Source organism: Bombina bombina, chromosome 5 (assembly GCF_027579735.1).
Source record: "Bombina bombina isolate aBomBom1 chromosome 5, aBomBom1.pri, whole genome shotgun sequence".
In the NCBI taxonomy this organism is placed as follows: Eukaryota; Metazoa; Chordata; class Amphibia; order Anura; family Bombinatoridae; genus Bombina; species Bombina bombina.
The window spans coordinates 374,855,790-374,879,986 of record NC_069503.1 but is presented as its reverse complement, the minus strand read 5'-3'; the positions used below and the strand labels follow the sequence as shown (position 1 = coordinate 374,879,986).

The following is a 24,197-nucleotide window of genomic DNA, read 5'->3' as shown; positions in this document are numbered from 1 at the left end:
CCACCTGTCTGCTATCCACATCCCAGGAGTGGAAAATTGGGAAGCGGATTTTCTGAGTCGTCAGACATTGCATCCGGGGGAGTGGGAACTCCATCCGGAAATCTTTGCCCAAGTCACTCAGCTGTGGGGCATTCCAGACATGGATCTGATGGCCTCTCGTCAGAACTTCAAAGTTCCTTACTACGGGTCCAGATCCAGGGATCCCAAGGCGGCTCTAGTGGATGCACTAGTAGCACCTTGGACCTTCAAACTAGCTTATGTGTTCCCGCCGTTTCCTCTCATCCCCAGGCTGGTAGCCAGGATCAATCAGGAGAGGGCGTCGGTGATCTTGATAGCTCCTGCGTGGCCACGCAGGACTTGGTATGCAGATCTGGTGAATATGTCATCGGCTCCACCTTGGAAGCTACCTTTGAGACGAGACCTTCTTGTTCAGGGTCCGTTCGAACATCCGAATCTGGTTTCACTCCAGCTGACTGCTTGGAGATTGAACGCTTGATCTTATCGAAGCGAGGGTTCTCAGATTCTGTTATCGATACTCTTGTTCAGGCCAGAAAGCCTGTAACTAGAAAGATTTACCACAAAATTTGGAAAAAATATATCTGTTGGTGTGAGTCTAAAGGATTCCCTTGGGACAAGGTTAAGATTCCTAAGATTCTATCCTTCCTTCAAGAAGGATTGGAAAAAGGATTATCTGCTAGTTCCCTGAAGGGACAGATTTCTGCCTTGTCTGTGTTACTTCACAAAAAGCTGGCAGCTGTGCCAGATGTTCAAGCCTTTGTTCAGGCTCTGGTTAGAATTAAGCCTGTTTACAAACCTTTGACTCCTCCTTGGAGTCTCAACTTAGTTCTTTCAGTTCTTCAGGGGGTTCCGTTTGAACCCTTACATTCCGTTGATATTAAGTTATTATCTTGGAAAGTTTTGTTTTTAGTTGCAATTTCTTCTGCTAGAAGAGTTTCAGAATTATCTGCTCTGCAGTGTTCTCCTCCTTATCTGGTGTTCCATGCAGATAAGGTGGTTTTACGTACTAAACCTGGTTTTCTTCCAAAAGTTGTTTCTAACAAAAACATTAACCAGGAGATTATCGTACCTTCTCTGTGTCCGAAACCAGTTTCAAAGAAGGAACGTTTGTTGCACAATTTGGATGTTGTTCGCGCTCTAAAATTCTATTTAGATGCTACAAAGGATTTTAGACAAACATCTTCCTTGTTTGTTGTTTATTCCGGTAAAAGGAGAGGTCAAAAAGCAACTTCTACCTCTCTCTCTTTTTGGATTAAAAGCATCATCAGATTGGCTTACGAGACTGCCGGACGGCAGCCTCCCGAAAGAATCACGGCTCATTCCACTAGGGCTGTGGCTTCCACATGGGCCTTCAAGAACGAGGCTTCTGTTGATCAGATATGTAGGGCAGCGACTTGGTCTTCACTGCACACTTTTACCAAATTTTACAAGTTTGATACTTTTGCTTCTTCTGAGGCTATTTTTGGGAGAAAGGTTTTGCAAGCCGTCGTGCCTTCCATTTAGGTGACCTGATTTGCTCCCTCCCTTCATCCGTGTCCTAAAGCTTTGGTATTGGTTCCCACAAGTAAGGATGACGCCGTGGACCGGACACACCTATGTTGGAGAAAACAGAATTTATGTTTACCTGATAAATTACTTTCTCCAACGGTGTGTCCGGTCCACGGCCCGCCCTGGTTTTTTTTAATCAGGTCTGATAATTTATTTTCTTTAACTACAGTCACCACGGTACCATATGGTTTCTCCTATGCAAATATTCCTCCTTAACGTCGGTCGAATGACTGGGGTAGGCGGAGCCTAGGAGGGATCATGTGACCAGCTTTGCTGGGCTCTTTGCCATTTCCTGTTGGGGAAGAGAATATCCCACAAGTAAGGATGACGCCGTGGACCGGACACACCGTTGGAGAAAGTAATTTATCAGGTAAACATAAATTCTGTTTTTTCACTCTTATTTCAAATTTTGGCAAAAATTTGTGTTTCTTAAAGGTGCAGTAACGTTTTTTATATTGCTGTGTTTTCCAAGCTTGCTAGTCTCATTGCTAGTCTGTTTAAACATGTCTGACACAGAGGAAACAACTTGTTCATTATGTTTGAAAGCCATGGTGGAGCCCCATAGGAGAATGTGTACTAAATGTATTGATTTCACCTTAAACAGTAAAGATCAGTCTTTAACTATAAAAGAAATATCACCAGAAGATTCTGACGAGGGGGAAGTTATGCCGATTAACTCTCCCCACGTGTCAGACCCTTCGCCTCCCGCTCAGGGGATGCACGCTAATATGGCGCCAATTGCATCAGGGACGCCCATAGCGATTACCTTGCAGGACATGGCTGCAATCATGAATAATACCCTGTCAGAGGTATTATCCAGGTTGCCTGAATTAAGAGGCAATCGCGATTGCTCTGCGGTTAGGAGAAATACAGAGCACGCAGATGCTGTAAGGGCCATGTCTGATACTGCGTCACAATATGCAGATCATAAGGACGGAGAGCTTCAGTCTGTGGGTGACGTCTCTGATTCGGGGAAACCTGATTCAGAGATTTCTAATTTTAAATTTAAGCTTGAGAACCTCCGTGTATTGCTTGGGGAGGTATTAGCTGCTCTGAATGACTGTAACACAGTTGCAGTACCAGAGAAATTGTGTAGGCTGGATAAATACTATGCGGTGCCGGTGTGTACTGATGTTTTTCCTATACCTAAAAGGCTTACAAAAAGTATTAGCAAGGAGTGGGATAGACCGGGTGTGCCTTTTTCCCCACCTCCTATATTTAGAAAAATGTTTCCAATAGACGCCACTACACGGGACTTTCAGATCCAATGGATAAAAAATTGGAGGGTTACCTTAAGAAAATGTTTATTCAACAAGGTTTTATTTTACAGCCCCTTGCATACATAGCGCCTGTCACGGCCGCGGCGGCATTCTGGTTTGAGGCCCTGGAAGAGGCCATCCATACAGCTCCATTGACTGAAATTATTGACAAGCTTAGAACACTTAAGCTAGCTAACTCATTTGTTTCTGATGCCATTGTTCATTTGACTAAACTAACGGCTAAGAATTCCGGATTCGCCATCCAGGCGCGTAGGGCGCTATGGCTTAAATCCTGGTCAGCTGACGTGACTTCGAAGTCTAAATTACTCAACATTCCTTTCAAGGGGCAGACCTTATTCGGGCCTGGTTTGAAGGAAATTATTGCTGACATTACTGGAGGTAAGGGTCATACCCTTCCTCAGGACAGGGCCAAAGCAAAGGCCAAACAGTCTAATTTTCGTGCCTTTTGAAATTTCAAGGCAGGTGCAGCATCAACTTCCTCCGCTTCAAAGCAAGAGGGAACTTTTGCTCAATCTAAGCAGACCTGGAAACCTAACCAGTCCTGCAACAAAGGCAAGCAGGCCAGAAAGCCTGCTGCTGCCTCTAAGACAGCATGAAGGAACGGCCCCCTATCCGGCGACGGATCTAGTAGGGGGCAGACTTTCTCTCTTCGCCCAGGCATGGGCAAGAGATGTTCAAGATCATATCTCAGGGATATCTTCTGGACTTCAAAGCTTCCCCTCCACAATGGAGATTTCATCTTTCAAGGCTATCTGCAAATCAGATAAAGAAAGAGGCATTCCTACGCTGTGTGCAAGACCTCCTAGTTATGGGAGTGATCCATCCAGTTCCGCGGACGGAACAAGGACAGGGTTTTTATTCAAATCTGTTTGTGGTTCCCAAAAAAGAGGGACCCTTCAGACCAATTTTGGATCTAAAGATCTTAAACAAATTCCTCAGAGTTCCATCATTCAAAATGGAAACTATTCGGACCATCCTACCCATGATCGAAGAGGGTCAGTACATGACCACAGTGGACCTAAAGGATGCCTACCTTCACATACCGATTCACAAAGACCATCATCGGTTTCTAAGGTTTGCCTTTCTAGACAGGCATTACCAATTTGTAGCTCTTCCCTTCGGGTTGGCTACAGCCCAGAGAATCTTTACAAAGGTTCTGGGCTCACTTCTGGCGGTTCTAAGACCGCGAGGCATAGCGGTAGCTCCGTATCTAGACGACATCCTGATACAGGCGTCAAACTTTCAAGTTGCCAAGTCTCATACAGATAGTTCTGGCATTTCTGAGGTCGCACGGGTGGAAAGTGAACGAGGAAAAGAGTTCTCTATCCCCACTCACAAGAGTCTCCTTCTTAGGGACTCTTATAGATTCTGTAGAAATGAAAATTTACCTGACGGAGTCCAGGTTATCAAAACTTCTAAATGCTTGCCGTGTTCTTCACTCCATTCCGCGCCCTTCGGTGGCTCAGTGTATGGAGGTAATTCGGCTTAATGGTAGCGGCAATGGACATAGTGCCATTTGCGCGCCTACATCTCAGACCGCTGCAATTATGCATGCTGAGTCAGTGGAATGGGGATTACACAGATTTGTCCCCTCTGCTAAATCTGGATCAAGAGACCAGAGATTCTCTTCTCTGGTGGTTGTCTCGGGTCCACCTGTCCGAGGGTATGACCTTTCGCAGGCCAGATTGGACAATTGTAACAACAGATGCCAGCCTTCTAGGTTGGGGAGCAGTCTGGAACTCCCTGAAGGCACAGGGATCGTGGACTCAGGAGGAGAAACTCCTTCCAATAAATATTCTGGAGTTAAGAGCGATATTCAATGCTCTTCTGGCTTGGCCTCAGTTAGCAACACTGAGGTTCATCAGATTTCAGTCGGACAACATCACGACTGTGGCTTACATCAACCATAAAGGGGGAACCAGGAGTTCCCTAGCGATGTTAGAAGTCTCAAAAATAATTCGCTGGGCAGAGTGCCACTCTTGCCACCTGTCAGCAATCCATATCCCAGGCGTGGAGAACTGGGAGGCGGATTTTCTAAGTATTCAGACTTTCCATCCGGGGGAGTGGGAACTCCATCCGGAGGTGTTTGCTCAATTGATTCATCGTTGGGGCAAACCAGAGTTGGATCTCATGGCGTCTCGCCAGAATGCCAAGCTCCCTTGTTACGGATCCAGGTCCAGGGACCCAGAAGCGACGCTAATAGATGCTCTAGCAGCGCCTTTGTTCTTCAACCTGGCTTATGTGTTTCCACCGTTTCCTCTGCTCCCTCGACTGATTGCCAAAATCAAACAGGAGAGAGCATCGGTGATTCTGATAGCAGGACTTGGTATGCAGACCTAGTGGACATGTCATCCTTTCCACCATGGACTCTGCCTCTAAGACAGGACCTTCTGATACAAGGTCTTTTCAATCATGCAAATCTAATTTCTCTGAGACTGACTGCATGGAGATTGAACGCTTGATTCTATCAAAGCGTGGCTTCTCCGAGTCAGTCATTGATACCTTAATACAGGCACGAAAGCCTGTTACCAGGAAAATCTACCACAAGATATGGAGTAAATATCCTTATTGGTGTGAATCCAAGAATTACTCATGGAGTAAGGTTAGGATTCCTAGAATATTGTCTTTTCTCCAAGAGGGCTTGGACAAAGGATTATCAGCTAGTTCCTTAAAGGGACAGATTTCTGCTCTGTCTATTCTTTTGCACAAGCGTCTGGCAGAGGTTCCAGACGTTCAGGCATTTTGCCAGGCTTTGGTTAGAATTAAGCCTGTGTTTAAACCTGTTGCTCCTCCTTGGAGCTTAAACTTGGTTCTTAAAGTTATTCAAGGAGTTCCGTTTGAACCCCTTCATTACATTGATATTAAACTTTTATCTTGAAAAGTTCTGTTTTTGATGGCTATTTCCTCGGCTCGGAGAGTCTCTGAGCTATCTGCCTTACAATGTGATTCTCCTTATCTGATTTTTCATGCAGATAAGGTAGTTCTGCGTACCAAACCTGTATTTTTACCTAAGGTGGTTTCTAACAAGAATATCAATCAAGAGATTGTTGTTCCATCATTGTATCCTAATCCTTCTTCAAAGAAGGAACGTCTTTTACATAATCTGGACGTAGTCCGTGCCTTGAAGTTTTACTTACAAGCTACTAAGGATTTTCGTCAAACATCTTCCCTATTTGTCGTTTACTCTGGACAGAGGAAAGGTCAAAAAGCTTCGGCAACCTCTCTGTCCTTTTGGCTTCGGAGCGTAATACGCCTAGCCTATGAGACTGCTGGACAGCAGCTCCCTGAAAGGATTACAGCTCATTCTACTAGAGCTGTGGCTTCCACCTGGGCCTTCAAAAATGAGGCCTCTGTTGAACAGATTTGCAAGGCTGCTACTTGGTCTTCGCTTCACACTTTTTCAAAATTTTACAAATTTGATACTTTTGCTTCTTCTGAGGCTGTTTTTGGGAGAAAGGTTCTTTGGGCAGTGGTTCCTTCCGCTTAATCCTGCCTTGTCCCTCCCATCATCCGTGTACTTTAGCTTTGGTATTGGTATCCCACAAGTAATGGATGATCCGTGGACTGGATACACTTAACAAGAGAAAACATAATTTATGCTTACCTGATAAATTTATTTCTCTTGTAGTGTATCCAGTCCACGGCCCGCCCTGTCCTTTTAAATTTTAATTAAACTACAGTCACCACTGCACCCTATGGTTTCTCCTTTCTCTGTTTTCAGTCGAATGACTGGATGTGACAGTTAGGGGAGGAGCTATATAGCAGCTCTGCTGTGGGTGATCCTCTTGAAACTTCCTGTTGGGAAGGAGAATATCCCACAAGTAATGAATGATCCGTGGACTGGATACACTACAAGATAAATAAATTTATCAGGTAAGCATAAATTATTTTTTCCAAGCTTGCTTGCTTTATTACTAGTCTGTTAAACATGTCTGACACTGAGGAAACTTATTGTTCAATTTGTTTAGAAGCCATTGTGGATCCCCCTCTTAGAATGTGTCCCACTTGTTCTGATATGTCTATAAATTGCAAACAGCATATTCTCCCCAAGTGTCACAACCAGTAACGCCCGCACAAGCGATGTCGAGTTCTTCTAGTGCGTCTAATTCTTTCACCTTGCAAGATATGGCTTCAGTTATGAATACTACCCTCACAGAGGTTTTATCTAAACTGCCTGGGTTGCAAGGGAAGCGCAGTAGCTCTGGGTTAAGAACAAATGCTGAGCCTTCTGACGCTTTAGTTGCCGTATCCGATATTCCCTCACAATGTTCTGAGGTAGGGATGAGGGATTTGCTGTCTGAGGGAGAGATTTCTGATTCAGGAAAGATATTCTCTCAGACATATTCAGATATGACGGCATTTAAATTTAAGCTAGAGCACCTCCGCTTATTGCTCAGGGAGGTTATAGCTACTCTGGATGATTGTGACCCTATTGTAGTTCCAGAGAAATTGTGTAAAATGGACAAATATTTAGAGGTTCCTGTTTACACTGATGTGTTTCCAGTCCCTAAGAGGATTTCGGATATTGTTACTAAGGAGTGGGATAAACCAGGTATTCCGTTATCTCCCCCTCCTGTTTTTAAGAAAATGTCTCCCATTTCTGACACCATAAAGGACTCACGGCAGACGGTCCCTAAGGTGGAGGGAGCTATTTCTACCCTGGCTAAGCGTACAACTATACCTATTGAAGACAGTTGTGGTTTCATTGATCCTATGGATGAAAAATTAGAGGGTCTCCTAATGAAAATTTTTGTTCATCAAGGTTTTCTTCTTCAACCTATAGCATGCATTGTTCCTGTAACCACTGCAGCTGCTTTTTGGTTTTGAGGCTCTAGAAGAGGCTCTTCAGATGGAGACCCCACTAGATGATATTTTGGACAGAATTAAGGCTGTTAAGTTGGCTAATTCTTTTATTACAGACGCCGCTTTTCATCTTGCTAAATTAGCGGCTAAGAATTCAGGTTTTGCCATTTTAGCGCGTAGAGCTTTATGGCTTAAGTCCTGGTCAGCTGATGTGTCATCTAAATCTAAGCTTTTGTCCATCCCTTTCAATGGTAAGACCCTTTTAGGGCCTGCATTGAAAGAGATCATTTCAGACATTACTGGAGGGAAGGGTCATACCCTCCCTCAGGATAAGTCAAATAAGACAAGGACCAAACAAAATACTTTTCGTTCCTTTCGAAACTTCAAGAGTGGTCCCTCTACCTCTTCCCCTGCTGCAAAGCAAGAGGGAAACTTTGCTCAATCCAAGCCAACCTGGAGACCTAATCAGGCTTGGAACAAGGATAAACAGGCCAAAAGCCTGCTGCTGCCACTAAGTCAGCATGAAGGGGTAGACCCCGATCAGGGACCGGATCTAGTAGGGGGCAGACTCTCTCTCTTTGCTCAGGCCTGGGCAAGAGACGTTCAGGATTCCTGGGCAGTAGAAATTGTAACCCAGGGGATACCTTCTAGATTTCAAGGATTCCCCTCCAAGGGGGAGGTTCCATCTTTCTCAATTGTCTGTAAACCCGACAAAAAGAGAGGCGTTCTTACGCTGTTTAGAAGACCTTTTTACAATGGGAGTAATCTGCCCAGTTCCAAAAGCAGAACAGGGGCAGGGGTTCTACTCCAATCTGTTTATAGTTCCCAAAAAGGAGGGAACCTTCAGACCAATTCTGGATCTCAAGATCCTAAACCAATTCCTAAGAGTTCCATCTTTACAAGATGGAGACCGTTCGGACTATCTTACCATTGATCCAGGAGGCTCAATATATGACCACCGTGGACTTAAAGGATGCGTATCTGCACATTCCTATCCACAAAGATCATCACCAGTTCCTCAGGTTCGCCTTTCTGGACAAGCATTATCAGTTTGTGGCTCTTCCTTTCGGGTTGGCCACGGCGCTGCAAATCTTCACGAAGGTGCTATGGTCCCTTCTGGCGGTTCTAAGGCCACGGGGCATAGCAGTGGCGCCTTATCTAGAAGACATTCTAATTCAAGCGTCGTCCTTCCAACTAGCCAAGTCTCACACAGACTTAGTGTTGGCCTTTCTAAGGTCTCACGGGTGGAAAGTGAACGTAAAAAAGAGTTCTCTTTCCCCCCTCACAAGAGTTTCATTTCAAGGGACTCTGATAGGGTCGGTGGACATGAAAATATTTCTGACGGAGGTCAGGAAATCAAAGATTTTGTCCACCTGCCGAGCTCTTCATTCTATTCCTCGGCCGTCAGTGGCTCAGTGTATGGAGGTAATCGGACTAATGGTAGCGGCAATGGACATAGTTCCGTTTGCTCGCTTGCATCTCAGACCACTGCCACTATGCATGCTCAATCAGTGGAATGGGGATTATGCAGATTTATCTCCTCAGATAAATCTGGATCAAGAGACCAGAGACTCTCTTCTTTGGTGGTTGTCACAGGATCATCTCTCCCAGGGAATGTGTTTCCGCAGACCAGAATGGGTTATAGTGACGACAGACGACAGTCTTCTGGGCTGGGGTGCAGTCTGGAATTCCCTGAAAGCTCAGGGTTTGTGGACTCGGGAGGAGGCTCTCCTACCGATAAATATTCTGGAATTAAGAGCAATATTCAATGCTCTCCAGGCATGGCCTCAGCTGGCTTCGGCCAGATTCATCAGGTTTCAGTCGAACAACATCACGACTGTGGCTTATATCAATCATCAGGGCAGAACAAAGAATTCCTTAGCGATGATAGAGGTCTCAAGGATAATCCAATGGGCAGAGGCTCACTCTTGCCATCTGTCAGCGATCTATATCCCAGGTGTAGAGAACTGGGAGGCAGATTTTCTAAGTCGTCAGACTTTTCATCTGGGGCAGTGGGAAGTCCATCCGGAGGTGTTTGCTCAGCTGGTTCGGCTATGGGGCACACCAGAGTTGGATCTGATGGCATCTCGTCAGAACGCCAAACTTCCTTGTTACGGCTCCAGGTCAAGGGATCCTCAGGCTGTATTGATAGATGCTCTAGCAGTACCCTGGTCGTTCAACCTAGTTTATGTGTTTCCACCTTTCCCTCTCCTTCCACGTCTGATTGCCAGAATCAAACAGGAGAGAGCATCAGTGATTTTGATAGCGCCTGCGTGGCCATGCAGGACTTGGTATGCAGACCTGGTGGACATGTCATCCCTTCCACCATGGTCTCTGCCATTGAGACAGGACCTTCTGATTCAAGGTCCATTCAAGCATCCAAATATAATTTCTCTGCAACTGACTGCTTGGAGATTGAACGCTTGATTCTATCAAAGCGGGGTTTCTCTGAGTCAGTCATAAATACCTTGATTCAGACTCGAAAGCCTGTTACCAGGAAAATTTATCATAAGATATGATATATATATATATCTTTTTTGGTGCGAATCCAAAGGCTTCTCCTGGAGTAAAATCAGGATTCCTAGGATTTTGTCTTTTCTCCAAGATGGATTGGAGAAAGGATTATCAGCTAGTTCCCTAAAGGGACAGATATCTGCTCTGTCTATTTTGTTGCACAAGCGTCTGGCAGATGTTCCAGATGTTCAGGCTTTTTGTTAAGGCTTTAGTTAGAATTAAGCCTGTGTTTAAACCTATTGCTCCTCCATGGAGTCTAAATTTAGTTCTTAGAGTTCTTCAGGGGGTTCCGTTTGAACCCATGCATTCTATAGATATTAAGCTTTTATCTTGGAAAGTTTTGTTCCTAGTTGCTATCTCTTCAGCTCGAAGAGTTTCTGAACTATCTGCATTACAATATGACTCTCCTTATCTCTTGTTCCATGCTGATAAGGTGGTCTTGCGTACCAAGCCTGGGTTCCTACCTAAGGTTGTTACTAACAGGAATATCAATCAAGAAATTGTTGTTCCTTCTCTGTGTCCTAATCCTTCTTGTAAGAAGGAACATCTGTTGCACAACTTGGACGTGGTTCGTGCTTTAAAATTTTATTTGCAGGCAACCAAAGATTTTCGTCAAACATCTTCTTTGTTTGTTGTCTATTCTGGAAAGCGTAGGGGTCAAAAGGCTACGGCGACTTCTTTCCTTTTGGCTGAAAAGCATAATCCGTTTGGCTTATGAGACTGCTGGACAGCAGCCTCCTGAAAGGATTACAGCTCATTCTACTAGAGCGGTAGCTTCCACATGGGCTTTTAAAAATGATGCTTCTGTTGAACAGATTTGTAAGGCTGCGACTTGGTCGTCGCTTCATGCCTTTTCAAAATTTTATAAATTTGATACTTTTGCTTCTTCGGAGGCTATTTTTGGGAGAAAGGTTTTGCAAGCAGTGGTGCCTTCCGTTTAGGTTCCTGTCTTGTCCCTCCCTTCATCCGTGTCCTAAAGCTTTGGTATTGGTATCCCACAAGTTAGGATGAATCCGTGGACTCGGTACATCATGCAAAAGAAAACAAAATTTATGCTTACCTGATAAATTTCTTTCTTTTGCGATGTACCGAGTCCACAGCCCGCCCTGTCTATTCAAGACAGATAGTATTTTTTTTTATGTAAACTTCAGTCACCTCTGCACCTTATAGTTTCTCCTTTTCTTCCTTGGCCTTCGGTCGAATGACTGGGGGGTGGAGTTAAGGGGGGAGCTATATAGACAGCTCTGCTGTGGTGCTCTCTTTGCTACTTCCTGTCAGGAAGGACAATATCCCACAAGTTAGGATGAATCCGTGGACTCGGTACATCGCAAAAGAAAGAAATTTATCAGGTAAGCATAAATTTTGTTTTCTTTTCACCACAAAAAGCTGTTTTCCAAGGCAAATTTTTTTATGCTCGTTGACCAATACAGTTGGAAGCACTGGATCCATGCCCTTTAGAGCATGATGACACACAATTATAAGGAGAGGTATTATTCAGGTTAAAATACGGAACCGCTAGATGTGGAGCCTGTCTGAATGTTTGGCAGGTGATCCGGGATATTCCAATTTGCCTCTTGTCCTTACGTTGCATGGATTGTGATAAGTTTACTACAGTGGGACATTGCTTAATACGTATGCTTGCTTTTACGCTTCTATGCTACTACTTTCACTTGCCTGGCTAATTGCTGGATGTTTAATTACCTGCTTGACGCTTTGCTGTTACTTGCATGGATGTGCGCTTTTTCCTTCAGCTTACTAACAAGTGCTACTAATAATGGAATAATCGAATATGGAAACAGAATAAAGTATCATCTGCTTTGTATAGCAACAATATTGATGCCATCTTTGTGACTATAAGGCATGCATAGATCCCCAAGTATACCTGGCCAGACAAGGTCCTATTATGTATAGGGTTTGGTTCAGCAGGGTGTTGCATGCTATGTGATTCTTCTGTACATCAGACGTGTATATTCTACCTGTGCTGTATATAATTGTTTAAGCTTTTATTTTTCACTTTGCACTTAAGGATGTGTGTGTTTGCTATGATGACAGGATATTCCCTAATTGTACTACATACATATAATAAATGATATAAAAAAGTGCTGAATACCTTTTCTTTTGCACCAAGACTTCCATATCTTTGGTGTCTGTCTTTATGAATTTAAAGTAATATAGTATTTTAGGTCTGCATCACTATAGTAACTCTTTCAAACTAAACTTAGGTACATATTATATGTATAGATCTTGCTTACTAATTTTGATGTAGTCTTGTACTACCCTTTGTCCTTCTGGGAGTTTGGTTCTTGTTAAGGCTTCACATTGGCTCCTTTTGGATCCATGTAGGAGGTGATCTGGCATTTTTCCTTTTCTTTGCTCTGCTCCGTTGGTAGAGTATTTTCTATGGGACTTTGTCCTCTTGCAGCCTGGAAGCCGCTCTTTTTTGAGTAATGCTAGGGGCTTCTCTCTCTGTTTGGTCCTTGTCTTTTCGGGGATTGTTTTTGGAGGTTCTTTCGGGCTTTCTTATCTGATTCTTCCCTTCTTTTAGTTAGGGAGAATGTGGTGTGGGGGTTTGTTATCCCTTGCCATTGTTCAGGGAGAGGTGTTTATGTGTGTGCTTCTAGTAAGTGGGACTTTTGTCTCCTCAGAGGCTTTTGTGCTCAGTGGAGTCCAGAATTTAGAGTGATCTCTAATTAAGAACCTTATGGTTCTAATTGTTGGGCAGTTACTTTGTCCTCTTTCCATATTTTTGTTCTTTCTGCTTCGGGAATCCGGGTTGTCAGGCTGTGGTGCCATTAGAATGGGCCGCCTTTTTTTTTTTATTCCTGCCCGTTTGCTTTCAGTGTCCTCTATAAGCTTGGGTATTGATTTCCCAAAAGTAATGAATGCAGCTATGGACTTACCTGATCATTTTCTTTTCTTCTGTACGGTGAAAGTCCACAACTCACCGCCCGTTTTTTTCTTTGGGCAGCCTTACTTTCTTTTTCATCCATTCTTCTGGCAACTTTTTTCACCCTGATATTTCTCCTACTGTTCCTTGTTCCCTTGGCAGAATGACTGGGGGATGAGGGTAGTGGGGGAGGTATTCAAGCCTTTGGCTGGGGTGTCTTTGCCTCCTCCTGGTCGCCAGGTAATGTATTTCCCAAACGTAATGAATGCAGCTGTGGACTCTATCCCGTACAGAAGAAAAGAAAATTATCAGGTAAGAATAATTTTTTTTTTTTCTTCAAAATTTTACAAATTTTATGTATTTGTCTTGGCTGAAGCAGCTTTTGGGAGAGAGGTTTTTCAGGCTGTGGTGCCCTCAGATTAGGGTCCGCCTTTTTCTTGTTCCCTCCCGTTATTTCTTTAGTGTCCTCTGGAGCTTCGGTATTGTTTCCCAACAGTAAGGAATGAAGTCGTGGACTCTCCCTGCCTTTGGAAAGAAAACAAAATGTACGCTTACCAGATAAATTCCTTTCTCTCCTGGCAGGGAGAGTCCACGACCCTGCCCGTAAGAAATTTTTTTTGAGACATGGGGCAAGTGAGAGGGATATTTAAGCCTTGGCTGGGGTGTCTTTGCCTCCTCCTGGTGTTGTATTTCCCAACAGTAAGGAATGAAGTTGTGGACTCTCCCTGCCTGGAAAGAAAGGAATTTATCTGGTAAGCATACATTTTGTTTTCTATGATCAAGGTTTATTATCTCTGTAGGAGTCTTTCCTTTCACTGCATTTTTACTTTCTATAAATACCTGTGGTGCCTAACTGATTTAGTGTCAGTTCAACAAGGGTTTGTTTCACTTTTTAAAACATAAAAATGTTTGCATAGAGTATGTTTGGTTCATCTCAAGCATCATTTGGTAGGAAGGTATTGCCGCAAATATTTACTCAGACCTAAATAGATGGGGGGTTTATTGCCCACAACTGCCATCATTTATATGTAGCTTTGGTATTTACCCACCAGACCTGGATATTGTTCTACAAGCATAATACAAAAACAAGATTTATTCTTAGCCTTATCCTTTCATACACAATTGTTTTTTGTGTATGGACCACTATCTTATGATCAGGGGCAGTCATTTTACTCCTATTCCCAAATAGGTTCTTATTTAGGTTTAATCTATTGACAATAGGAAGAGTTTCATATAACTAGCTGCTCTTTACCCACCGATTCTGAGTAGTGTTCTGCAGTTTGTTTAGAAATATATTTCTTTCATGTAATTAGCAAGAGTCCATGAGCTAGTGACGTATGGGATATACATTCCTACCAGGAGGGGCAAAGTTTCCCAAACCTTAAAATGCCTATAAATACACCCCTCACCACACCCACAATTCAGTTTTACAAACTTTGCCTCCTATGGAGGTGGTGAAGTAAGTTTGTGCTAGATTCTACGTTGATATGCGCTCCGCAGCAGGTTGGAGCCCGGTTTTCCTCTCAGCGTGCAGTGAATGTCAGAGGGATGTGAGGAGAGTATTGCCTATTTTGAATGCAGTGATCTCCTTCTACGGGGTCTATTTCATAGGTTCTCTGTTATCGGTCGTAGAGATTCATTTCTTACCTCCCTTTTCAGATCGACGATATACTCTTATTTATATACCATTACCTCTGCTGATTTTCGTTTCAGTACTGGTTTGGCTTTCTACAAACATGTAGATGAGTGTCCTGGGGTAAGTAAATCTTATTTTCTGTGACACTCTAAGCTATGGTTGGGCACTTTGTTTATAAAGTTCTAAATATATGTATTCAAACATTTATTTGCCTTGACTCAGGATGTTCAACATTCCTTATTTTCAGACAGTCAGTTTCATATTTGGGATAATGCACTTGAATCAATTATTTTTCTTACCTTAAAAATTTGACTTTTTTTCCCTGTGGGCTGTTAGGCTCGCGGGGGCTGAAAATGCTTCATTTTATTGCGTCATTCTTGGCGCGGACTTTTTTGGCGCAAAAAATCTTCTCTGTTTCCGGCGTCATACGTGTCGCCGGAAGTTGCGTCATTTTTGACGTTCTTTTGCGCCAAAGATGTCGGCGTTCCGGATGTGGCGTCATTTTTGGCGCCAAAAAGCATTTAGGCGCCAAATAATGTGTGCGTCTTATTTGGCGCTAAAAAATATGGGCGTCGCTTTTGTCTCCACATTATTTAAGTCTCATTTTTTCTTTGCTTCTGGTTGCTAGAAGCTTGTTCATTGGCATTTTTTCCCATTCCTGAAACTGTCATTTAAGGAATTTGATCAATTTTGCTTTATATGTTGTTTTTTCTCTTACATATTGCAAGATGTCTCACGTTGCATCTGAGTCAGAAGATACTTCAGGAAAATCGCTGTCTGGTGCTGGAACTACCAAAGCTAAGTGTATCTGCTGTAAACTTTTGGTAGCTATTCCTCCAGCTGTTGTTTTAAAACTTCTCTTTATACAGATGAATTTTTAAATGAACATCATCATTCTGATTCTGATGACTCTTCTGGTTCAGAGGATTCTGTCTCAGAGATTGATGCTGATAAATCTTCTTATTTATTAAAAATGGAATTTATTCGTTCTTTACTTAAAGAAGTACTAATTGCTTTAGAAATTGAGGAGTCTGGTCCTCTTGATACTAATTCTAAACGTTTAGATAAGGTATTTAAATCTCCTGTGGTTATTCCAGAAGTTTTTCCTGTTCCTAGTGCTATTTCTGAAGTAATTTCCAGAGAATGGGATAAATTGGGTAATTCATTTACTCCTTCTAAACGTTTTAAGCAATTATATCCTGTGCCGTCTGACAGATTAGAATTTTGGGACAAAATCCCTAGAGTTGATGGGGCTATTTCTACCCTTGCTAAACGTACTACTATTCCTACGTCAGATGGTACTTCGTTTAAGGATCCTTTAGATAGGAAAATTGAATCCTTTCTAAGAAAAGCTTATCTGTGTTCAGGTAATCTTCTTAGACCTGCTATATCATTGGCTGATGTTGCTGCAGCTTCAACTTTTTGGTTGGAAACTTTAGCGCAACAAGTAACAGATCATGATTCTCATAATATTATTATTCTTCTTCAACATGCTAATAATTTTATCTGTGATGCCATTTTTGATATTATCAGAGTTGATGTCAGGTTTATGTCTCTAGCTATTTTAGCTAGAAGAGCTTTATGGCTTAAAACTTGGAATGCTGATATGGCTTCTAAATCAACTCTACTTTCCATTTCTTTCCAGGGTAACAAATTATTTGGTTCTCAGTTGGATTCTATTATCTCAACTGTTACTGGTGGGAAAGGAACTTTTTTACCACAGGATAAAAAATCTAAGAGTAAAAACAGGGCTAATAATCGTTTTCGTTCCTTTCATTTCAACAAAGAACAAAAGCCTGATCCTTCATCCTCAGGAGCAGTTTCAGTTTGGAAACCATCTCCAGTCTGGAATAAATCCAAGCCTTCTAGAAAAGCAAAGCCAGCTTCTAAGTCCACATGAAGGTGCGGCCCTCATTCCAGCTCAGCTGGTAGGGGGCAGGTTACGTTTTTTCAAAGAAATTTGGATCAATTCTGTTCACAATCTTTGGATTCAGAACATTGTTTCAGAAGTATAAAACAGGGTTTTTTAGTAAAGCTCACCTAGAATAATAGTAATAAACGCTATAGTGCAACCTAGAAAAACATATTTAGAAAAAGCAAAAAGAAAGAAGATTCCACAAAATAAGTGCAATCTCAAAGTCTAGGATACAAAGCACATATAGACACAGGACCAGAAGATTCAATGCAAAAACAATAATTCTTTATATGTGAATATATATATAAAGTGCATAAAAAAAATAAAAAAACACACATATATGTACAGTTCAAAACATACAATACATCAACCATACAAATACATTCATACTCATAACAGTAAAAAGGGGTACCCCAATTGAGCAGCAAGAGGTTTTCAACTTATTATTAATAAGGTGCACCATATGAGTCCAGAGACTGTAATTTCCAATTTTAACAAAATATTGGAGCAAACTTTAGGATGCTTTAGAATACATGCAGTTAATTGCATAAGCCAACCATCATAGAGCAGAAATTGCACAGGAAATAACTTTGAAATCATGCAGTTAGTTGAATAAGCCAGATGTCATGAAGCAAGAATCATAGCGTTATTGCAAAAGATCGTCAGTGCAATGTAAATTAATATGTTAGACTCATAAAGCTCAGTCCTGTCCAAACATCCAGATGTTCTGTGTAAATGTTAGCAGTCAAGCAGTAAAGCAAAGTTCATTCCTTATCAGTATTGCAACAATAACAAAGCGCAGTCTCTGTAGCAAAAGCTCAGTTGCAGTAAAAAGGATATAAGTACTATACACATTTCATTGGTGCATTTTCTCTTAGTGAACAGAAAGCCATAAAGTCACTTTGCAAATATATATGCTTCGTAAGCACATCGCCACTTATCATAGACAGGTAATCACATACCAGCCGCATCGAGCGGCATGCTTGTATTTAGAGCAACGTGATCCTCATCCGTCTGTGAGTATATGGTCAAAAGCGGCACAGTGTCCCAATACAAAGATTCTTGATACTTGCTTTCAAGAGGGGTAACTCTCCCCTTGAGTGGGGTTTAGATGTTAGATAGCGACCTGCCTAAATTGTTTCAGAAGGGTACAGAATTGGTTTCAAGATGAGACCTCCTGCAAAGAGATTTTTTCTTTCCCGTGTCCCAGTAAATCCAGTGAAAGCTCAAGCATTTCTGAATTGTGTTTCAGATCTAGAGTTGGCTGGAGTAATTATGCCAGTTCCAGTTCTGGAACAAGGGATGGGGTTCTATTCAAATCTCTTCATTGTACCAAAGAAGGAGAATTCCTTCAGACCAGTTCTGGATCTAAAAATATTGAATCGTTATGTAAGGATACCAACGTTCAAAATGGTAACTATAAGGACTATCTTGCCTTTTGTTCAGCAAGGGCATTATATGTCCACAATAGATTTACAGGATGCATATCTGCATATTCCGATTCATCCAGATCATTATCAGTTCCTGAGATTCTCTTTTCTGGACAAGCATTACCAGTTTGTGGCTCTGCCGTTTGGCCTAGCTACAGCTCCAAGAATTTTTACAAAGGTTCTCGGTGCCCTTCTGTCTGTAATCAGAGAACAGGGTATTGTGGTATTTCCTTATTTGGACGATATCTTGGTACTTGCTCAGTCTTTACATTTAGCAGAATCTCATACGAATCGACTTGTGTTGTTTCTTCAAGATCATGGTTGGAGGATCAATTCACTAAAAAGTTAATTGATTCCTCAGACAAGGGTAACCTTTCTGGGTTTCCAGATAGATTCAGTGTCCATGACTCTGTCTTTGACAGACAAGAGACGTCTAAAATTGATTTCAGCTTGTCGAAACCTTCAGTCACAATCATTCCCTTCGGTAGCCTTATGCATGGAAATTCTAGGTCTTATAACTGCTGCATTGGACGCGATCCCCTTTGCTCGTTTTCACATGCAACCTCTTCAGCTCTGTATGCTGAATCAATGGTGCAGGGATTACACAAAGATATCTCAATTAATATCTTTAAAACCGATTGTACGACACTCTCTAACGTGGTGGACAGATCACCATCGTTTAATTCAGGGGGCTTCTTTTGTGCTTCCGACCTGGACTGTAATTTCAACAGATGCAAGTCTCACAGGTTGGGGAGCTGTGTGGGGATCTCTGACGGCACAAGGAGTTTGGGAATCTCAGGAGGTGAGATTACCGATCAATATTTTGGAACTCCGTGCAATTTTCAGAGCTCTTCAGTCTTGGCCTCTTCTGAAGAGAGAATCGTTCATTTGTTTTCAGACAGACAATGTCACAACTGTGGCATACATCAATCATCAAGGAGGGACTCACAGTCCTCTGGCTATGAAAGAAGTATCTCGAATTCTGGTTTGGGCGGAATCCAGCTCCTGTCTAATCTCTGCGGTTCATATCCCAGGTATAGACAATTGGGAAGCAGATTATCTCAGTCGCCAAACGTTGCATCTGGGCGAATGGTCTCTTCACCCAGAGGTATTTCTTCAGATTGTTCAAATGTGGGAGCTTCCAGAAATAGATCTGATGGCGTCTCATCTAAACAAGAAACTTCCCAGGTATCTGTCCAGATCCCGGGATCCTCAGGCGGAAGCAGTGGATGCATTATCACTTCCTTGGAAGTATCATCCTGCCTATATCTTTCCACCTCTAGTTCTTCTTCCAAGAGTAATCTCCAAGATTCTGAAGGAATGCTCATTTGTTCTGCTGATAGCTCCGGCATGGCCTCACAGGTTTTGGTATGCGGATCTTGTCCGGATGGCCTCTTGCCATCCGTGGACTCATCCGCTAAGACCAGACCTTCTGTCGCAAGGTCCTTTTTTCCATCAGGATCTCAAATCCTTAAATTTAAAGGTATGGAGATTGAACGCTTGATTCTTGGTCAAAGAGGTTTCTCTGACTCTGTGATTAATACTATGTTACAGGCTCGTAAATCTGTATCCAGAGAGATATATTATAGAGTCTGGAAGACTTATATTTCTTGGTGTCTTTCTCATCATTTTTCTTGGCATTCTTTTAGAATTCCGAGAATTTTACAGTTTCTTCAGGATGGTTTAGATAAAGGTTTATCCGCAAGTTCTTTGAAAGGACAAATCTCTGCTCTTTCTGTTCTTTTTCACAGAAAGATTGCTAATCTTCCTGATATTCATTGTTTTGTACAAGCTTTGGTTCGTATAAAACCTGTCATTAAGTCAATTTCTCCTCCTTGGAGTTTGAATTTGGTTCTGGGGGCTCTTCAAGCTCCTCCGTTTGAACCTATGCATTCATTGGACATTAAATTACTTTCTTGGAAAGTTTTGTTCCTTTTGGCGATCTCTTCTGCCAGAAGAGTCTCTGAATTATCTGCTCTTTCTTGTGAGTCTCCTTTTCTGATATTTCATCAGGATAAGGCGGTGTTGCGAACTTCTTTTGAATTTTTACCTAAAGTTGTGAATTCCAACAACATTAGTAGAGAAATTGTGGTTCCTTCATTATGTCCTAATCCTAAGAATTCTAAGGAGAAATCGTTGCATTCTTTGGATGTTGTTAGAGCTTTGAAATATTATATTGAAGCTACTAAGTCTTTCCGAAAGACTTCTAGTCTATTTGTTATCTTTTCCGGTTCTAGAAAAGGCCAGAAAGCTTCTGCCATTTCTTTGGCATCTTGGTTGAAATTTTTAATTCATCATGCCTATGTCGAGTCGGGTAAAACTCCGCCTCAAAGGATTACAGCTCATTCTACTAGGTCAGTTTCTACTTCCTGGGCGTTTAGGAATGAAGCTTCGGTTGATCAGATTTGCAAAGCAGCAACTTGGTCCTCTTTGCATACTTTTACTAAATTCTACCATTTTGATGTATTTTCTTCTTCTGAAGCAGTTTTTGGTAGAAAAGTACTTCAGGCAGCGGTTTCAGTTTGAATCTTCTGTTTATGTTTTTAATTAAACTTTATTTTGGGTGTGGATTATTTTCAGCAGGAATTGGCTGTCTTTATTTTATCCCTCCCTCTCTAGTGACTCTTGCGTGGAAAGATCCACATCTTGGGTAGTCATTATCCCATACGTCACTAGCTCATGGACTCTTGCTAATTACATGAAAGAAAACATAATTTTTGTAAGAACTTACCTGATAAATTCATTTCTTTCATATTAGCAAGAGTCCATGAGGCCCGCCCTTTTTTGTGGTGGTTATGATTTTTTTGTATAAAGCACAATTATTCCAATTCCTTATTTTATATGCTTTCGCACTTTTTTCTTATCACCCCACTTCTTGGCTATTCGTTAAACTGAATTGTGGGTGTGGTGAGGGGTGTATTTATAGGCATTTTAAGGTTTGGGAAACTTTGCCCCTCCTGGTAGGAATGTATATCCCATACGTCACTAGCTCATGGACTCTTGCTAATATGAAAGAAATGAATTTATCAGGTAAGTTCTTACATAAATTATGTTTTATTAGTAAATATTAATCTGGTTGTAAAATATACATACACAAATATTGCTGTATTTGTATGACAGCTTTTTATGATTAACTTTTGTTTACTTTGTCCTTTATCTCCATAGGAACTTGGAGTGCCTAAACTTGTTGTTAAACACTGGTGCAGACTTCAACAAAAAAGACAAGTTTGGAAGGTTTGTTACCACATATTTTTTAAATTAAATTACCTTATTTTGCTACCTTGTTTAAAATCTTATTTATTTATTTTTGCTCACCGCTCACTCAAAATATATTGAAAATACTAAGTTTACAATATATCTATATATTTGCTTATGTCCCTTAGAGCACTCACCAAGCTTATATCCCTTTTGTCACTGCTTTAAAAAAACATTGTACAGTGCAAATACATAGTCAACAAGTGCATAATACATATATAATGCAAGAGCACTTAGTCTGAATTTTAAATAAGCAGTAGATTTTTTTTCAAAATGTATTTCATTTGCCTTCGCCCTGTATTATGTCACAGCCATCAGCCCATCACAGACTCCCATGCATATACACTGTAAACTCTTGCACATGCATATGTCTGATTCATGAACATTTAATTTCTTTCTTAGGTTGGGGAGTGTCAACGATTTCTTACTGTTGGTAATTCATCACCTGGCCACCAGAGGTGGCAATGACACCCTACAGCAAGAGCTTTAATATCCCACCTACTTCTTGTTCCCTCCCAGTGTTTTCTATGCCTAGGCAAGGAGGCAGGCGAAGATAGAGATGTTTTGTTTTAGGTTCGCAAGCCTGGCACCAGGCAGTTCTTCCACTTGATATGGAAGTTGTATTTAGCTTGGTGTTATGAATGGGTATTTTCGTTTCAATCTGTTTGAATTCCTTAAAGACGGCTTAGATAAGGCTTTATCTGCCAGCACTTTTGGAAACATAAACAAAATTTATGCTTAAACGATAAACTACTCTTTCGGAATGATGATGGTCCACAGGCCCGCCTGTTTCAATTTTTGGCCAACAGTTCTAATGACACCTTTACAGACCCTGCTCTATCTTTTCTACCTATATGTTTCCTATTCTCTACTCGGCTATATGCTAAACTGAGAAAGAGATGGGAAGAAGGGATTTTAAGCTCTGATATGGGTTCTTGACCTCCTCCTAGTGTCGGGAATTATATCCCATATGTTATAGAGGACTGTGGACCATCGTCATCCCGAAAGAAAATAATTTATCATGTAAGCATAAATTTTGTTTTTCTTCTCGGTTAGAAGAGTATAGGAATATTCAACTTTTCTTTTTGTATCACCTTATTTGGTGTTTTCATCATGAAAGGGTGGTTCTTCTGTTTTCAAAGAAGGAGGCTTCAGTAGAACATATTTCAAGACTGCAACCTGGATATTTTTGCACACCTTTAAAAGATTTTATTAGTTTGAGGTGTTCGTTTCAGTGGTAGCAGCTTTTGTTAGGAAGGCCCTTCAAGAGGTAGTTCCTGGTAAACAGGTGCTGGCCTTTCTGTATTTTTTCCACCCAGTTTCCTTGTGGACTCCACAGCTTGGGTATTGGTTCACAACAGTAAGGGATCGTGGACTCTTAACAACCTAAGAAAGAAAACATAATGTATGCTTACCTGATAAATTCCTTTCTTTCTGGTTGGTGAGAGTTCAAGAACCCACCCATCTTTTCGTAGTGGCGACAGTTCTAGTTCGCACATCGTTACCCTGCTATCCTTCTTACTTCTTCCTCCTATGCTTGACTACCTGAAACATTTAGAGGGAACAAGAAATATGTGGGATATTAAAGCTCTTGCTGTAGTGTGTATTTGCCTCCTCCTGGTGGCCAGGTAATGAATTAAAAACAGTAAGGAATTGTGGACTCTCACTAACCAGATAGAAATGAATTTATCAGATAAGCATAGATTGTTTTTAACTTTAGTTTCTCTTTCACTTCTATTTTCACTGTATTAAAGATGTTAAAGGGACATTAAGCTCAAATAGTTATTTGCTGACACACAATATTTAATTATGAAACTAATAATAAAAAAAACTTTAGTCACCTTCATTATTTAGTTTTCCTGTAATTTAACTCTGTAAATTGTAGTATTTCCACTCCTAAAATGCCCAAAATAGTTGCAGCATCACCTCGTGAAATTCACAAAATGTTTATTGGGACATCATCACATAAACATATCAGCACAATGATTTGGTCCAGATGACTTTAATCATGTTGTGCGGTCATCTGGACCAAAACGTTGTGCTGATAATTTGTGATGATTACCCAATAAACATTTTGTGAATTTCACGAGGTGGTGCTGCTACTCCTTTGGACATTTCAGTATTTCTTTGGGGTGAGTGCCGAACCCTTGTAGCGTGCACCTGTATGCAGGAGTGCTGGACATTTATTGTGATTCAAGTATTTCCACTCCCACCAGAGAGGCTGGAACACATTCTTTGGAATGCAGAACCCCAACACTCCTACATACTGCACAGTGATTGGTTGATATGTGTAAGTTCAACAACATTCAAGAGGCTTTTCAATGCGGTGTGTCTTGAGACTCCAAAACTATGGATAGTTTATAACAAATTTATTAATTTTGTCTGCATATCATTTTCAATGCAGTGAATAATTTCTGATGTATAAATAAAAATAACTGGAATATGTTCCTTAAGCATTTTCCTAAAACATGATTGTATTATACTATCGGGCTTTTTAAAGGTCAGCTTTTTGTCTATATAAACATAAAGGAACTGTAAAGACACATTCTTTCTAATTATACACACACACACACACATATATATATATATATATATATATATATATATATATATATATATATATATATATATATATATATACACCCACAGGGATGAAAAAGTTGCCCAAGAGCTAGTGGTCCCACGAAATGTCTTAGTGGTCCCATGATACACGCTTGTATTACACATTTGTATTAACAAAAATACACTTTCTATACACTCAAAATGAAGATAAAGCTCTAAAAGTGCTTGAGAAAAATTCCTCCAGGTCTTGCACACCTCTATTTAAGATTTTTTTTTTTTTTTTAAAACGGTTCCCTTTAAATGAATACAATAAACTGAATAACATTTCACTTAAAAGGAGCATTATACA

The 24,197-nt window shown here is 41.2% G+C and overlaps 1 protein-coding gene across 3 annotated transcripts in view; it reads left to right on the top strand.

Moving 5' to 3' along the window:
- Positions 1–24,197, top strand: part of ANKRD28 (ankyrin repeat domain 28) — a 1,012,368-nt gene that overhangs the window by 617,483 nt on the left and 370,688 nt on the right. For all 3 annotated transcript variants that reach the window (XM_053714205.1, XM_053714203.1, XM_053714204.1), the window contains exon 13: positions 21,197–21,265. In XM_053714205.1, the coding sequence (XP_053570180.1) occupies positions 21,197–21,265 (69 nt within the window). The remainder of the gene's footprint in view (positions 1–21,196; positions 21,266–24,197) is intronic.